Source organism: Cydia strobilella, chromosome 6 (assembly GCF_947568885.1).
Source record: "Cydia strobilella chromosome 6, ilCydStro3.1, whole genome shotgun sequence".
Lineage (NCBI taxonomy): Eukaryota > Metazoa > Arthropoda > Insecta > Lepidoptera > Tortricidae > Cydia > Cydia strobilella.
Genome location: NC_086046.1, coordinates 18,381,794 through 18,401,102, shown reverse-complemented (window position 1 = coordinate 18,401,102; position 19,309 = coordinate 18,381,794). Strand labels below are relative to the sequence as shown.

The 19,309-nt window shown below is 38.7% G+C and overlaps 1 protein-coding gene across 1 annotated transcript in view; it reads left to right on the top strand.

Moving 5' to 3' along the window:
- LOC134742222 (AP-1 complex subunit gamma-1) overlaps positions 1–19,309 on the top strand; it is a 41,889-nt gene that overhangs the window by 12,585 nt on the left and 9,995 nt on the right. Inside the window, exons 5-11 of the mRNA XM_063675239.1 lie at positions 5,557–5,795; positions 7,677–7,753; positions 12,762–12,857; positions 13,312–13,491; positions 16,664–16,810; positions 17,203–17,421; positions 18,798–18,956. Coding sequence (XP_063531309.1) covers positions 5,557–5,795; positions 7,677–7,753; positions 12,762–12,857; positions 13,312–13,491; positions 16,664–16,810; positions 17,203–17,421; positions 18,798–18,956 — 1,117 coding nt within the window. The remainder of the gene's footprint in view (positions 1–5,556; positions 5,796–7,676; positions 7,754–12,761; positions 12,858–13,311; positions 13,492–16,663; positions 16,811–17,202; positions 17,422–18,797; positions 18,957–19,309) is intronic.

Below are 19,309 nucleotides of genomic sequence, written 5' to 3'. Positions count from 1 at the left end.
GATAAAACAATACGAAATGAGGACATGATGAGTTCCACGGCGATCGATATATGCTAATATGTCCCCCAGCGCTATATATCTATATTGTCTCGGCTCGGTCTCACGTCTCAATTGAATGGAAACCTGCGCTAATGCTGTTCCTGTAATAGCATTGTGGAGAAAGCATTCTGAATTTATAAGTACATGCGTGTTTTTACCCGGCTAAGAGATCGAGGTAATGTTTTTCGTGTGTATATTATCTGATTTTTCTGTCGTATTGTAAATAATTTTTGGTATACACCGTCTCAACTCCCCGACGCGATTAAGGATCAGCAAAAAGAATCATAATTCCAATTTAAATTATAATCTTAAGGACGTTTTTGGTTGGCAAAATAAGACCCCTGTGGCAATTAAGGGGTTAATATTATGTCGTTTGTTGTCTATTCTCTGTTGTGGTAGTACATCTAACATTTTTTACCTCGTTATGTTAGTTATGTATAAATAGTATAAATACATACTGTAAGATAAATAAATGTGACTCATAGAATTATCAGTTCTGATTTGTGATTTAAAGTCATATCACGCTTTACAACAATCTGCATCGTATACAAATTGACTCTGTTATTGCGCGCTATTTTTAAACCAGTCACACAATATTCCATACACTCGTAAATATACATACAAAATGCACAATGCTACAGTTAAACAAAGCGAGTACGTGTATAACAAAAAAGGCAGCGTAACAAAAACCCTGCTATTTATATCACTTTTCAAGCGCAACCCTTGTATAACCAGTAAAAGCGTGATCTCTGGTTATATACAATTGCTACTTATCTCGAGTTTCTACTGCTAACTGGTACCATTGAAGCAATGGGTAAATGAGAATAGTAGCTATGGCTAGCTGAAAAGCGGACAGACTATCTTTTTGTCCAGGTCGGAAAAGTCACATTTCCATTAAAGTCAGAAACGGACGTAAGCCCTTTTAGGTAATTTTACTTTATGCAGTATTTTTGGTATACTGCAGTGTGAATCACCAGACACTTGAAATAAATTAATTGAATTTAAATTTTCGGACACCTGGAATTGCCATGGTTACCAGTACAATTTGTCACTGGGTTAACGGTTTAACCGCTTAACCCCAGGTTAGTGGGATGGTGCAAGTGGCGCTTAGTAGTCTTAATATAGTTGTTCATAATTTTTAATACATTTTGGCAATGGAATGACCTGGTGAATGCAGAAAGGGGAGCTTGTAGTTTCCATATTGATTGACCAATATTGTTTGTGGTTTCCATTTACTTTGTCTTTGAACTAAGTTTGAACCACAATCTTACTTACCCGTATCCTTCGAAGTTCTTGTGACATTTAAATTAGAAATGGTACGTTAATAGCTATTTGTGGGTCTTTTGGTCTTACCTTACCTAAGCTCTAAAATATTATCCGAGGGTTTTTTTTGTCAAAGCCTGCACTTAACCCCCTGCCTGCCTGTACTGTATTTGTTTGCCAGACTTATATTGACCGGGATATAGGCGTCGAAATATCGGAAGCTCACAAATAATACAAAATGTCAATATAAGTCTAGTGAAACTAACCGTGAATCATTCAAAACTCTAATTGTATTTGTTTGGCCAATTAGCCTGGTTGCTTTTAGGCATCAAGTTCACCATTTGTACTTTTTTATATTATAAAGTAAATTAGCACAGAATCACGCCTCTGCAATGAATTTTGCGCCGTGAACAGTGACCAATTGAATGCTCGCACGCAATACTATAGCGATCATGGTCGTTTTATCGAGATTTATCACAATTTTATCGGACGAAAGCAATATAATACATAGCGGTAACGTAATGGTAATCAGATTGTGCATGACAATATCCAACTTATTTTTATCTATATCTATAGTGTTTTTCAATAAACAGAGACATCAAGATGGCCTACCTTTTTTCTAATGCAAAAAAAAAACGAAGTACCTATAGTAAAAGTGAAAAGCGTCCTACACTGTTTATTTTACGGTACGCAATATTGTCTTCACTCTGCATACTTCCATTATCACACAAATGCGTGTTTTTGAACTCACATAAATTGAAAACCTGGCGCTCCGGGCTTCGTTTCGTTTACATAAATTAACTGATAAAAACGAGCGCTTGGCTTCTTTATACTCGAACTAATTAACTCCTTTGTTATACGAGGCACTGGCGTCGAATTTGTACCTAGCTTATTAAAATTAAAAGGAGGACTTAGGTGCATGGGAGAAAATGATCAATTGGCATTTTATACTCCGGCTCGTCGCTCATTATATGTAGTAGTCATGTTGTTGTTGATTGTTATTTTTTTTATATCAAAATGCAATTTAAATCTTTTATTTCATTCAAACATAATCAAAAACAAAGGTAATCTGCCACATGCTTCGTCAAAACACATACGTAATCCGCACAAGCATCGTCATGACCTTATTCTATATTACCATTTAACATTAATAATTTCTGCAACAAGCTTCGTCAAAATTGTCAAAAACAACCACAAACTAATGCCCATCCCCACCCTGTACCAAGCCTGGCCCAAACGTTCCCATTATGCTTGCAGCATTCCCACAAAGCATAGTCATCCGAATGACTTAATAGAATTTCATTTTAAGTAAGTGCCTACAGGTTATAGGTGATAGTCACTCATCACTCATCACGTTAGTCAATTTTGCTAGGATTTATGAAATGTCCATATGAAACCTTTATTTACCTATTTAATTAACTCAAACCAAAGATGTACCTAAGTCCCCAGAATTTGGTTCACTGATTTTACATTCATTCTGTCATAAATAAAATAATTTTCCCATTATGCGTATAGGCTACGCAATTTTTATATGAAACGACAAATATTATTTACATGGACACATAAATGAATTTCATTCATTAAGTGGCCTTGCAATTTTGCAACTTGATGTACCAACTTTTACTTTAAGGTATATCCGACGACCAAACTATTATCTTTCCAACGCCAGCCTATCCTCTAAATTCCTAAAATATCTAAGCTTCAATGCATTTGCCGCTGACAGCAGCTGACATTCGACACCCGCATTATATACGAATGTTATATAGCATGTCAGTATAACCGCCGAGGTAGGTCATCGCCCGCTTTTAGGATCGATATTTTTCGCTTGGACGCAACCGGCAGCTGTTCATGTTACGAGTAACTTCTTTTTTTACTTACAAGCTATACCCCAATGTTACGTATAAAATGCCCCAGGGAGAAATAAGTCGGATACTGCCAAATACGAAGTGAATTTTCGCGATAATAAGCTTAGGAAAGGGTAAGGAGGAAGCGAAATATTCTTAGAGGTTTCTAAAAGTCGACGTTTTATTTTTGAAGAAAATAGAATTGTGCATGCTTGTCGGAGATATTCATGATTCGTGAAAGCTATAGTAAAGTACTAGTGCTCGTATTATTATTCACACCAACAAAAAAAACATTATTTTAATAACTGATTCCGCGTTAAGCCCTACGCCAACCTTAAAGCACATACGTAGCTGATATTTCCCGCTTTGTAGCTAAAATCGTCCGTAGAGGCGATCTCAATCTGTCGTGGACCGTGGTTAGCGCTGAGTTATTAAACAGTAAGTTAGTAGCTCCATATAACAGAATTACAGATAGACTTACAACAACGACATGGATAAAACATCCAACAATGCACAAGCGAACATTGCAGGATTTAATGCAACGTATACGACTGAAGACTGTGCGATTTGGACACTTAATTATTTCACATCATATCATATGACATTATATGAATCCGCTATTAGTTTTCATGGGTGTGTAATGTTTAATATAAATATATATATAATAACATACATTTGTTATAACGCCATTTGATATATGTTATAATGTAATTTTTATTATACGTTTCCTTTGTTACATTATGATTTCATCTAAACTATCATTGATATAATGCCTATTGTAATATAATTTTTAAATAGTATATGGACATGTTTTATAATGACATTTGTTATATTATATTTTCATATAACGTAATACTTTATATAATTTTATCAATTATAAATACATATATTGTATAACCATTTTTAGCATATTATATTTAAGATTAACGTAACATTTTACATACTTTTTATAACTAGTACGCAGGCCCTACAATTAAATACAAATTTTCCTAGTGTAAACACGCCTGACGAAAAAGAATAGCACTGCTAGCTATTCTATTCTAGGGACGTCTCAGTTTTAAGCTAACCTAACCAAATTATTCACGGATTTCGATTCTGTGTGTGCCGGAGTTCAAACCTAACCTAAACCACTTTTTTTCCTAGGTATTTCATTCTACAAGGGGTCAAAGTTCTAACCTAACCTACTCGTAACCCTCCTTTTGCCAGGTAGTTATTCGTTTGTGCGGACTCGCAGTTTCAACCTAACCTAACCAATTTATGTCATGCAACTATTATGCCACACAAATAATTATGTGATATCACTTGTTATAACAAATAATATGCTTTAGAGTATGTAATAATTATGGCAAGACGAAGTGTAAATATGCCTTATGACCATTATACCAATAATTACATTATGTGTACCGTTAATTAGGTATTACGGTAGTATGCCATTTATTAAGTTATTCAAAGTAACGATATACCAAACTATAATATATGAAAAGTAATTATAACAAATGTAATGCACCCAGTTTTCATATTTTAATAGCTAAAAACTTTACGGTCCCGTGTACGTGCGACTGCGTTTACGACACATTTGATCTAGTATTAAGCATTAGCGCTAAGCACTCGAATAACACGCGTCGTAAACGGGGCACTAACTCCGAGTAATCATCAGGTTTACGGCCCCGTAATAATTCCAGGCTGAACTAACATTGCTCGGCAGAAGTTCGGTGAAGAAGAAGCTTTATTGGCTATGTGCAGTCCGTGGTGGCGATACTGAAAGCGAGAAAACATTTAATTTTCTTGGAGCAAAAGTTTCATGATGTTCTACATCTTTCAAATGACAAAGGTGTCACGTAGCTGCTAGACGGGTACCACTGTCACAACAAATAGAAAATAAGGGCGTTATCTTGATGTCAGTTTCATCGATTATAGTTGTAGAAGATGTGCTAACTAAAAGAGGAGATCAACACTTACTTGCCACTACAAACAAAGGTTTTAAGTTATATTATTTTGTTGCAAAATGGTATAAGAGGTCAACTGTCTTGTTGGAAGAGTTTGTAAAGGATAAATGTGATAAGAGTTCGTGCCCTTCACCAATTTTTTTTACATTTCTCGTTTAAACACCCGCAAGTATCCCCTTCGGGCTAAAATTAAGAGTAAGAGTAGGATTTAGTCATCGTTAAAGGCCAGATTTATGTCTACTTTATTTCACTGTGGTACTTTGAATCATTTAAACCAGTGCACAAAAGAAATTCCTCGCGTACAAAGGCGGACAGTAATGTTAATTTTCTCATAAACTAAGAACTTTCTGTAACTTTGAGGTTGTGTATTGCTGTGTTTAAATACCCGTTTAAATAATCAATTCATCACCACAACCCCTATCACCAGACCACCAATGAAACTAATTTGACCTTTTGTTCCACAGCGATCTCAACAGCAACACCCAATTCGTGGTCGGTCTCGCATTATGTACACTCGGTGCCATCGCTTCTCCAGAAATGGCCAGAGATTTGGCATCAGAAGTAGAGCGATTGATCAAGAGTCCAAACGCGTACATTAAGAAGAAGGCAGCGTTGTGTGCGTTCCGCATTATAAGAAGAGTTCCAGATTTGATGGAGATGTTCCTACCGGCTACAAGGAGTTTATTAACGGAAAAGAATCATGGTTAGTCTTATGATAACTCATAATAAACACTCTGGGCTGTCTTGAGTTACGAGAGAGATGGCCTTTGGAGAGAGACCCTAATATTGTCAAGTAAACTTGTGCAGATTAATTTTGAGCGCATGGCCGACGCGCGACGTGACTAGGTATAAGACTACACAATATTGAACACTTGTTTCTAAATAACTATGAGTTATTTTATAGAAGTTAGTATTGTATAATATGGATCAGATTCACTACTGAAAGCAAAATAATAAATAATTCAATGCTATTAAATATTTATTGGAAACAACGGTAGAAACAACCGGCAGACACTTGAATTATGTAATTTCAAATATTTCAAACACCAAAGTTATCTGAACGGTTAGGTTGTCTCATACTCCAATAACAATTTCTGGTTTATTTTTGCCTAGTCTTAACTAAAATAAGGCTAAGAATTACTCCGCATTCGTCCTGTACGTATTACGGGAAAAGTTCTTCATGTTTGTTATGCAATACAACCAGATAGGTATACACCGCGAATTTCAGCGGAGCGCGCCCATTTGGATAAAAAGCTATCATTGGGTGTCTCGAGGGGCCTATACTGGCCTTAACCTTTAGATATAGATTGGTAACTTTTCCTGTCAACGTCTTACATTTATTATCTATCAATAAGATTAATCCCTACTAATAGAATAAATGGGAAAGTAACTCTGTCTTTCTGTCACCACTTCACGCTGTAACCGCTGAACCGATTTAGAATAAATTTGGTACGGAAATAGTTTGAGGCCCGGGAAAGGACATAGTATAAGTAATCAATCATCAACATCATTCCACGCAGACGAAGTCGTGGGCAGAAGCTAGTAAGATATAAAAAATAATGGTTGCACGGCGCTCCTGTGTTCGAGCGGGACATCGCTAACCTGCAAATAGCCCTGACTCGCTCACACACCGGAGCGGCATGCGGATCCGCATCGGTGTGATAATCGCGTAATGTATTGTTTCTTCCAATAGGTATATTGTTTTTACTCGTTGTCATAAACCGGTATAGTTTTTCCTTAACTATTTAATACGCGAAGGCCATTTATGGTAAATAAAACTTGACGTTTTAGTATATGTAGTTCGCTATTTTAGTAGTCAAGTCAACAAATTCAACGGAATAAGTGCTAATTGTTGCAATTAGTAGCAATAAAAGTAGCAATTCTATTAAAATAGATGACTAAACTGATGTCATGTTTCACATCAAACAATTGACAGTTGGTCTACTCACAAAAAATATCCAATCCACTGTTCGTAACATACTCTAACTAGAAAGTTTGTTCGTCAGCGTCGACTTTACTTATAGACTTTCGAAGCTTTGAAAGATTTAAATCGACAAATCATTTTCAAATAACACTTCACGAAACTTCCGTAAATATTAATTTATGAACCCCTGTTATTTCGGCCTCAAACAAAAAACTTTAAATCGAGACTGTCTTACCGATAACAAAGGGTTTCCGATACCAATTTATTTTCTAATTGAATTTGCTTGGGTAAAGTACCGAGACAAAATACCTACGCAAATCGGCTATGTCGCTTGACTCGCTTGAATGTTTCCAAAAATGATTACATTCTTGAAACGTTGGGAAAATGATAACGGGTTTGATTTCAGGTCCGTAGTAACAAGTTTTCTAATATCGGGAAACCTCTTTATTTATTCATTCAAGCTTTTAGATTTCCATTCCTTTCGATTTACTGCTATGATTTCTTATTAAAAAAAAAACGAAATTTCAATTCCTTATCTACGAGATCTATCCCGATAGCGTAAACAATAAACCAAAATACCTTCATCTCTCATTTACTTGTATGCACATACAATCGGAGTGTCAAAATTGCTCTGGTTAAATGTTATCAATGTGTCAACAGGTGTCCTTATCACGGGCGTGACGCTGATCACAGAGATGTGCGAAAACAGTCCCGACACACTCAACCACTTCAAAAAGGTAAGAACAACTTTTCTTTTAACACGAATTTGAACCCTACGGTCGATATTATAGAGTATAATTTAGATTGACACCTTGTGAACGTAATTTTAGTTAACTAGATTACGTACCTTGTTTGGATGTTACAAACAGGATACACTCATATATAAAGTCGTCGGTTGACAACCGAAAAGCGCTAAGTGATATTGTATGTCAAACTTGCTTTAATCCTACACAAAATGGTACTTCAGAACCGTTTAATTGCCATACTAGAGGTATTAGCTGTATATGTAGAAAAGTGGATACTTATGGTCACCCATTGTTCCATCATTCACATTGTTAACTGACGTTTCGTAAATCTTATAAGTAACTTTATAAGGTCCACAGGTGTTCAGTTCAGTGTTGTTGTTAGTAGATAAATAGGCATCAGATGTCTTCAACCGAAAGGCAATTTTAGTCTCAAATTCGTATGATGAAAGGAGAAAGTCTCGCCGTCGGCTTTCGCAATGCACGTACAAATTATCATTATTTTTCCTTGTTAATGCCTTTCATGACGCAATCCGGGTCTGCCTACTAAATTGTTGACGTTTGTTTTGATAAAATCAGGCAACTTTTGATATAATCTAGTTCTAAGATGATCGATTAATAATTTCTTAAGGCAGAAATGCGAGTGAACCGACTCAACGTAAATAGGTCGCAGCGAAGCGAGGTGATCATTTGAACACGTCCATCATAATCATAGGCTAATCTCCTGTGTTATGCGCACTAGATTCATTCGAGTAATTGATAGATTGATACTTTGATATATTTTAGATGCCGATTTTCCGCATTGCCGCACATGTGATGTGAACCTTCATGTCATGGGAAAATTCTTTGACAATATTGAACACCACTATAATGGCGACATTATTGACGTGTCTGACTGACACAGCTGTCTTTTGTTCTTGTGTTTTCATATGGACTTTATGCGCGTGCGGTAGAGATTAGGAAATAGCGGGTCAATGCACGAAATTCCTAATAATTCCTGCTTACTGACAATACGATTCCCTAATTTACTACTTTGGACAAATTGTGTAGTCGATTGAACAATCAAACTGACTGAAATATTAACCCACACAACAATAATTATCTTTGAAGCTATGTCAATATTGTAGAAACGTGTTTGGTCGACCAATAAGGAGTTAGATCTGACTAGTACCTTTTAGTAAGTAATAGTTTTTGCCTGACTGTGGGTTAATCGCGTCGCCAATCCGGTCGGCAGTACGGTCGTTAAACTGATCGATGTGGTTCGTAGAGATACAATAATATAGAGAGGAAATAGCCCCTCCCCTATTTGACTGAATGAGATGCTCTTATGGAATTTTCAGTAGGACTAGTAGGAGTAGAAGAGAAAGCGTTAATATTGTTTGTTCTTGTTACAGTCTCACTTTTTTTTATTACCCACCGTAAATTTGTATGATTTATGGTGGGCTACAAATCTATTCGACCAATCATATTGTCGCATTGCGTATGTTCTGTCCCTCACACGGTTGCACGCGTATAGCACATCTATGTAATGATAGGTCTATGATGTTGTTTGACAGGTTCACGATCCGATAGGCGTGAAAATCTCGAGCAAACTAACTGTGCATTAGATGTCTTGTTAACTAGTAACTACATTTTTCGCTATAATTTTATATCTTCATATTGCTCAAAACAGTCTACCATAAAAATTACCAGGTTTGAAAATACAGTATTATGTATACCAAATAGCTGTTTATATAATTCCTATTGGGACAAAAGATGATCATTAATATCATTATTAATAAAAAACTTAGGCATCGGTTTGTTAGACGATATATATATTTTTTTCAAGCCGCTATATTTAGTATTGTAGAATAATATTGAGCAAGTTAACGGCACAAACCCGCATCAAGTCAAAGCCACAATTCAATTCAATAACGCCAATGTAATATCAGGTACATGCTGTAAAATGTAAAATGCAATCTATAAATAGACGGCGTGTTATCTGTGAAAAGTACACAGCAGTCCGTCCCACGTTGATATCAACAAATTAAATTGATTTTCTTGCTCCTTGCAGTACGGGCAACTTATTTATACATTTCTCCTTATAGCTCGTAATCGTAGGTATGCGTGACGTCATTTTTAAGCTGCCTACGCGAATGACCTGTGAAACTAAAGGTCACTCGGGAGTTTCGTTGTATCGATTTTAACACCAAATCGTAGTAAATTTCACTAATGGGGTACAATTTTGATGTAACATGTTAACGTAAGACTAGAAAACGAAATTTTAATAAATATTTACATATGTTTTAATTAAAAGAGAAATGTAAACTTTATCGCTTCGGGTAAGATTAAAACTCGCTACATTTCGGAAGAAAGTTTACATGTACCGCAACAAGCACCGATTTATACTGCCGTGGGCAATATTATCATTTTGTCCTTAAAAGTTTACGTAAGAAGATATAATTATTTTCTTTGATGTTTTTTGATGTCTGGAACTTGATTTAAAAACATCCAATACGAATACCTGCCATCCCTAGTAACATTATGTAAATACAAGTCATGAATTACTCTCGCACGGTTTCATTTGTAAGGATTCTTGCGTCATTAATTTTTCCTTTCTGGTTTTATTTTTCTAAATCCCAAAATGTTAGCTTTAATTTTCTTGCGGTATGGTTAGAATTTCTATTTGGGAATGTTTTTAGGGTTCCGTACCTAAAGGGTAAAAAGGGGACCCTATTATTAAGACTCCGCTGTCCGTCCGTCTGTCACCAAGCTGTATCTTATGAACCGTGATAGTTAGACAGTTGAAATTTTCACAGATGATGTGTTTCTGTTGCCGCTATAACAGCAAATACTAAAAACATAATAAAATAAATATTTAAGTGAGGCTCCCATACAACAAACGCGATTTTTTTGCCGTTTTTTGCGTAATGGTACGGAACCCTTCTTGCGCGAGTCTGACTCGCACTTGGCCGGTTTTGTTTTTTAGTCCATTGCCAATAATTTATCAGTGATGTAACGTATATTTGAAAACCGAACTGGACCGTTCAATTCAATTTGGTATAAATGTTTATTTACCAACACTAATAGTTAAAATAGCCTTACGAAAAGTTTATACACAAAGGGTTACCCAAGTACCAGCTGCACTATGTCAACCCGGTCTACTTTTCCACTTAGAAATTCCGGCATACCATATATACGTGCCCGAAACATACTTAGTTGTAGAACCATCCATTGTATTTACTAGCTCGGGTCTCTTGTTACTTTAATAAAACTTGCATAGCCTGTTTACCAGACTTATTTGTTTGCGGACTTTACGAAGGCACTAAGGCTTAAAGCTGACTTGTATAATTGTATATATTTGACACAGTTTCTAGGGTATAATTTAGTGAGATGAATTTATGATGTGATGTAGGCGAACGAGATATTGATTGAGTTATACTTACGTTCTTAGAGCGTTGTACATATACCGTGTATATGGGCGACCATGACTAGGCAAACGAATTGGCTACGTACGTAGGTACTGATTTACAGAGTTATAGCATTTCATACCAATATTAAAATCGCATTTTTATACTATTTTGTTACAAAATAAAATTACGTGATATTTGCCGAGATCCCCTCTCTCCCCCACGTGAGATTTGGTGAGATTTTCGGCTTGCACCTTCCTCCTCTGAACACCTCGCGTAGTTAATTGACGCCCCTTTATAAAAAGCAAAAGTTTTTATTTATCGGATTTGATCCTACGATCCTGAAGATATGGTTGACCAAAGTAATAAAAAACCGTAGGCTAGTCACGCATTTTAATTCCTACACTGATTTAAATTGTGCTCAAAATAGTTTGTACACTACCACACTATGCGTCTGCCATTAAACCTTTAGTATACATATTATGTCGTATACACACACTTACTATGATAGGATAAGTATACCACACTAATTGTTCTGTTTGTGTTGTCCCGTAGGAGAGCGGACAGCGCGAGGTAATCACACGATGATCCTTGCACTATTACGTGTTGTAGCCTGATGACTATCATCCAAACATTTAATAAAATATATATACCGTGAACGTAGATCACGACCGTTCATAAATTGTCTTGTGGAATACCTAATTGTTTTTGTCTGACAGCCTTGCTTGGCATTATTATAAATACTGCAACGCAAAACGCAACTGATAATGATAATATTTTCATCAACGCAACTGCCTGAATAGGATCTTGGGCAAGAATAATATATGGCTAAAACTAGTTTTTGAGAGCATTTCCTTCTATTACTAAGTACATTAGACACGGAAAACCCCATAGCTTGATTTTGTTTCGTTCTAAAGTTTCTGATACATAGATACAAACGATATTTTGTACAGTAAGAATGTCAACAGGCTACAGCACAGGCAACAGCATGAATGTCTTGTCTTGGATACATGATATCAAATATACAAAACGTATTATATGTATTGTATTACATGGCAAACGAAAGTCTTACAGATTCCTCCTGTGTTGAAGACCTTTTTAACTAAATGAGGTACTTAATGCATTTGTGTACGAATCTGTCAGGTTTTCGAAATTTGTGGGACGTTGGGGAGAGCCAATAAACTATCATACATTTGTGTAGAAATAGTGTCTGAAGTACACACGGCACTTCTGAGCATCTTAATTTCCTCTATAGAACCTTCTTTAAACGTTTTCGACTTGTATTGTTACACGTGTACTAACTATCATTTGACTCTCGTTTGATTGTGACACGGTTTTGTCACATAGATTAGAATTAGCACTAAATGTGACTAATACTCCTGGATATGGAACTGTTTTATTATTCTTCAGTTGAAATTTGATATTATTTTGTTGTAAAGGTGTTCATTGTAAAATGTTGTTTGAAAGTATAAACTTTATTTTTCATCCAGTATTTAGAAAATTCGCATACTTAAATTGGCTGATTTCTTTTCTTTTCGCTTCGTATATTCTTTCTGTGTGCGCCAAAGAACGAACTTTATTAATATAATATTAAGGTGTGTATTTGCTTGTAGATCGTTCCGAACCTGGTACGGATACTGAAGAATTTGATACTGGCCGGTTACTCGCCCGAGCATGACGTCAGTGGCGTTTCGGATCCTTTCCTTCAGGTAATAAAGTGTTATAGTTACGATTACGATGTAAATAATTAACTTGCTCAAACACCGTTTACAGGTGCTATCACAATATTATAGCTAGTTTATTGATTTGTTGGCTGGAGATTATTCCAATGATATACAACTATTGATAACGTAATAATGATATTGTAGTTCACATGTTAGTTTATGAATTAATTTGGTACATGTTTGTAACATGTACATAATTCAATTAGCTTTTGATGAGCAGGACTAATACCATCTTTTATGTGATTTTATGAAACTATAGATGGAAATTACTAAAACTATGAAAAATACTTTATATGTATAACTATAGTTTGCAAGCAGGAACCCCATACCGCTTAAGAGGATATTTCATTACCATCAATACCGCTTAAAAACAATGAGTGGCACCTTAATTTTAGGCGTTAGTAGATGAAATATAACACTGGAATAATATTTCTTCTAGGTTAAAATCCTCCGCCTCCTCCGGATACTGGGCAAGAACGACGCGGAAGCATCAGAAGCCATGAACGACATCCTGGCCCAGGTGGCCACCAACACGGAGACCAGCAAGAACGTGGGCAACACCATCCTCTACGAGACCGTGTTGTCCATAATGGACATCAAGTCGGAGAGCAGTCTGCGGGTTAGTACATCGTCATGTTACCAGGTCCAGGTCCATAAGCCATGAACGACATCCTGACCCAGTTGGCAACAAACCCGGAGACCAGCAAGAACGTGGAAAACACCGTCCTCTGTCCATTATGGATATCGAGTTGGAGAGCAGTCTGCGGGTTCATATTATAAACAGATCAAAACAATTACTTCCACGCAGGCTAGGCTGTTTGTTGCATTACTGTTTCTAAATGCAGTTTTCGCGTGAGCAGTTGCACTGAATCCCTAATTAATGCTAGCCCTAACATCTTATCATAGACCTAGATCCACAAATCCCTGTCAATAGTTGATTTTTTTATCATCATACAAGAGCACAAAATTGTGACATAAATTCTGTTTGTGTGTTTATCAAAAAGGCTACCTATAAATATTAAGGCATTACCTAGTCGGCTCATAAGTTCTGTCACTGACCTTTAAAATTTAAATTTGGAACTCCTAAAACAAAAACCGTTCTGCATTTGAATTTCGAATCTTTATTAAATATTTGAGTAGTATAATTTTGCAATTTTCTGTAGCGATGGGACGAGTCCACTTTTTTCCAATTCGAATGATTCGAATTGATTCGTCTGCTGATTCGAATTGAAACTCGAGTTGATTCGACTCGACGAAAATGTTTGGTTGGCGGCCGTAGGATCGAAGGATCGTGATTCGCGTCTTTAGACTCTTTAGCGACACGGCAACCGGGTCCAACGTGCACGGATAAGGCCCGCAAACTCGAGTTGTAACGGCGAGTCAAGTGGTACACAGAGATATCAGATTAAGTAAAAGGGACATCGCCAGACCTAACAAGGTCAAGGACATAGTCTAAGAAACGATAACTAATTTTTACGTACCTTCACCTCTTAATTGATTCAATCTAAGACGTATGTTATGTGTAGTAAGTATGTTAGATAATGTGTGGACTGAGAAATTGTAGCTCCATGTGGTTAATATATAGATAAAGATCCTTATATGTGTCTCAAAAAGTATATATAATATGTGTGCAATTGTGATCCGCAGAGAAAAGTTTACAGGTCATTTTTGTTCATTTTGATGAATTTTTCATTATTTTTCTCCGTAATAAGAAACTAATCAAAATAGAAACGATAAAAAGGAAATTCCCCATTTTGGGCCGTATTTTATTTCGTTTTTAAAATGTTTCTTGTTATTGATGCATTTCTTATTACTAGAAAATATTTTTTTGTTTATGCCATAGTAAAGAAAGTGTCCAAACAAACAAAATCTTTTCACCAATGTAAACCATTGCAGTGATATTTAAATGTTTTTTTTTTTCGATGTAATCATTTATTTGCTTAAAAACGTATAATAATGCATAACGGATGAGATGAGAGAATCGCCTTACTCGGACTCTCCGACTATAGTCAAGTATTTTCAAAATTCGTGTACCTATCCTATCGCCATCACTATCACTCCCATTAGTAGGAGCGAGAGCGACAGGGCGACGGCGACAGATAGTACGCTATTAATTCACTAAAAATTTCTCTCGTCTGTGAGCTTAGCCAGTGTTGTTTGACACCTCTTTTCATAATATGTATATGATCAGAGGAGTCACTTAACGCTGGCCAGTTGTAAGTGTAAGGCAAGTAGGTAAGTTTTCATTTGTGAATTGGTTCGATCCGATTCGCATCTAGCCCGGCTCGGCGAGTTGGCGTTGGCGATTCGAACGGCATCGCCGACTCACCGGATCGGTTAACAAATGTTCGTTGTTCGCGCGTGGAAATCGCTACGTCGAGTTGATTCGAATTGCACGGAGACTTGATTCGAGTTGACTCGCCTGTAATGTGATTCGAATCAGACAACTCGACTCGCCCATCGCTAATTTTCTGTTTTCTTCAACATGGAGTGGACGCTTAAAGATAGCCGTACCGCAATAATTGCACTATATCGTTGTGGTCACTCGCCGACTAAAATTTTTAAGCTACTTGAAAATTTAAAATTCTCTCTAAGATTTGTGTATCGTACCATAGAAAGATACAGTGAGGTCTCTAGTTTAAATGACAAGAAAAGAAGCGGTCGTCCGCGTACAGCTAGGACTCCAGCGGTTGTACAAGCAATTAGGGCACGCATTGCCAGAAATCCCGCTAGGAAACAAAAAGTTATGGCCCTCCAGATGGGTTTGAGCAAAAACACGGTGAAAAGAGTGCTTAATCAAGACCTGAGACTTCGTGCTTATAAACGAAAAACTGGCCATCTTCTCAATGGTCGGCTTAAAGCTTTAAGGCTTAAAAGATCTAAAGCTTTATTGAAGAAGTACGCTAAAAATAAGCACCGTTGTATACTGTTTTCGGACGAGAAAATTTTTGACATAGAAGAAAACTGTAATAAACAAAATGATAGAGTGTACGCTCGCAATAGTAAAGAAGCGTCTAATAGCATTCCCCGTATTCAAAGAGGTCATCACCCTTCATCTGTGATGGTTTGGCTGGGAGTTTCTTATGCGGGCGTCACTAGTATGCATTTTTGTGAGAAAGGAGTAAAAACTAGTGCCAAAGTGTACCAAGACACGGTGTTGACTAATATTGTGAAACCACTATCCCATACGATGTTTCTAAACCAGCATTGGGTTTTCCAGCAGGACTCTGCTCCAGCCCATAAGGCAAAGTCTACACAAGCCTGGCTCGCCTCCAATAAAATCGACTTTATACGGCATGAAGATTGGCCCTCCTCTAGCCCAGATCTTAATCCTTTAGACTATAAAATATGGCAGTATTTAGAGGAAAAGGTGTGCTCAAAACCTCATGCAAATCTAGACTCGCTGAAAAAATCTCTTGCTACGGCAGTGGCCAATATCGACATGAAAGTGGTGCGTGAATCCATTGACGACTGGCCACGAAGACTGCAAGCCTGTGTAGATAATTATGGCGGTCATTTTGAATAAATGTTATACATTTAGATTCTCTAGTTTATAAGCTTTCAAACACTGTACAAATTATACGGAATAAACTTAAACTTTTGATTTTATTTGATACTATGTATATGACAGAACTTATGAGCCGACTAGGTAGTAATGGTTTTCCTACTAAAAAAGGGACCAATGGCTAACCGTTTAGAGTTTAGAGTATCAATCATTGGGTAGTCCATTAGTCGCCATCTTTTTCTTGGCTCTACATTAAAATAAATCTTGTATTTCCATATGTCCACAGGTCCTAGCGGTGAACATCCTCGGAAGGTTCCTTCTGAACAACGACAAGAACATCAGATACGTCGCGCTGAACACGCTTTTGAGGACGGTGCATGTGGACACGTCGGCCGTGCAGAGGCATCGGACCACCATTCTGGAATGTTTGAAGGTATATATCATCTACAATATACATTGTGAGTCACAAAATTTCAACTGTTGTACATTAGTATTTACAATTTGTCGCTGCGGCAGTCAGCGGGGCAGGGAGAAGGGATCGTATCCTGCACATGCTCTAAGATTGACGTAAGAGACGCATCAAAGAGCGGGCAGCGTTAGGAGCGTATTTAATAGGACTTCCCGCAATGAGATTCAATATAGCTTTTAGTTCTCCGTATCCAATGAACCGAGTTTTGACACTTCGACTGTGATTTTCTTCGAATGTGTGTCTGTAAATATGTTCCTTGTGGTGATCTTTTCTGACTATTGTTTATCAAAAAGACAAATTTGACTCCACGATTTTCGAATTTCTACATCACGCTAATGCTACTTGTTACCTTCCAGGACCCCGACATCTCCATCCGGCGGCGCGCCATGGAGCTATCCTTCGCGCTCGTGAACCAGCAGAACATCCGCAGCATGATGAAGGAGCTCCTCGTGTTCCTCGAGCGCTCGGAGCCGGAGTTCAAGGCGCACTGCTCCAGCGCCATGCTGCTGGCCGCCGAGAGATACGCGCCCACCAACAAGTGGCATCTAGACACGCTGTTCAAGGTGTTCCTCAAGGTGAGACCGTGATGAAGCTCCTCGTGTCCTGGAGCCGGAGTTCAAGGCGCACTGCTCCAGCGCCATGCTGCTGGCCGCCGAGAGATACGCGCCCACCAACAAGTGGCATCTAGACACGCTGTTCAAGGTGTTCCTCAAGGTGAGACCGTGATGAAGCTCCTCGTGTCCTGGAGCCGGAGTTCAAGGCGCACTGCTCCAGCGCCATGCTGCTGGCCGCCGAGAGATACGCGCCCACCAACAAGTGGCATCTAGACACGCTGTTCAAGGTGTTCCTCAAGGTGAGACCGTGATGAAGCTCCTCGTGTCCTGGAGCCGGAGTTCAAGGCGCACTGCTCCAGCGCCATGCTGCTGGCCGCCGAGAGATACGCGCCCACCAACAAGTGGCATCTAGACACGCTGTTCAAGGTGTTCCTCAAGGTGAGACCGTGATGAAGCTCCTCGTGTCCTGGAGCCGGAGTTCAAGGCGCACTGCTCCAGCGCCATGCTGCTGGCCGCCGAGAGATACGCGCCCACCAACAAGTGGCATCTAGACACGCTGTTCAAGGTGTTCCTCAAGGTGAGACCGTGATGAAGCTCCTCGTGTCCTGGAGCCGGAGTTCAAGGCGCACTGCTCCAGCGCCATGCTGCTGGCCGCCGAGAGATACGCGCCCACCAACAAGTGGCATCTAGACACGCTGTTCAAGGTGTTCCTCAAGGTGAGACCGTGATGAAGCTCCTCGTGTCCTGGAGCCGGAGTTCAAGGCGCACTGCTCCAGCGCCATGCTGCTGGCCGCCGAGAGATACGCGCCCACCAACAAGTGGCATCTAGACACGCTGTTCAAGGTGTTCCTCAAGGTGAGACCGTGATGAAGCTCCTCGTGTCCTGGAGCCGGAGTTCAAGGCTACGCGAGGTTCCAGAGAGATACGCGCTCACACCCACAAGAGGCATCTGGACACGCTGTTCAAAGTTGGTCATGAAAAGCAGATACAGTCATCATTGGCCACGACATCTATAGCAGATGATTGTTGCAGCGTCGGGTAAAATCAGGTGTTAGCCTGGCCTAGGCCTTTTTAATTAAGCTTTTTGACTCATTGGTTTGTTTTCAGCCGTTGTTCAAATCTAAGCATGCCATTCGTCACATCTTCTCAATGTTTGACAAGTTTGACGGAATTGAGGTTGACTGCAGACGTAACATTTGAAAATATTTTTTTCAGGTTTCCTTAATTTTAATGATTTATAAACAAAGCTATTAACATGAATTACTTTTCCAAATTTAGTTTCAATCACAGGCTGATGCTTTTTCCCTCGTTTTCTATTCATCGATGGCAAGTGGTGCAACCCGCCTTTATTTAGTGTTTACAATTGCAACATTTTAATGAAGTTATTTTTCCACCAGGCGGGCAACTACCTACGAGATGACACCGTTTCAAGCACCATCCAAATCATCTCATCGGCCCCGGCCGAGCGGCAGGCCTACGCGGCCATGCGGCTCTGGAGCTCCCTCGAGCGCTCCGCCCTCAGCGGCGACTCCTCCGACAAGCAGCCGCTAGTGCAGGTAACACGCGCTAACGGACCGGCCACAACATCGAGCGGCGGCCATAGGTTGGAGCGAGACACAGCGATCGGACCTTTCGTACCCACCTATGGCCGCCGCCGCGCGATGTCGTGGCCGGGCCGTAAGGACCCATATGCAGTTGCGGTTGAAACCTGCTTCCACTTTAGTATGCAGCCGCCCAACCCTACGAAGGTCATATTATTTTGACCTATGTTCTTTCACTGATATGCGTTAAAATTGTTAAATAACAAACGAAACCGTCAACGCCATCTATACGAGAGTAGGCCAAAGGTAGTGGCGCAATCTGATCAAGAATCAAATATTCTTGATTTTCGAGGCACGTTTTTTCCTTA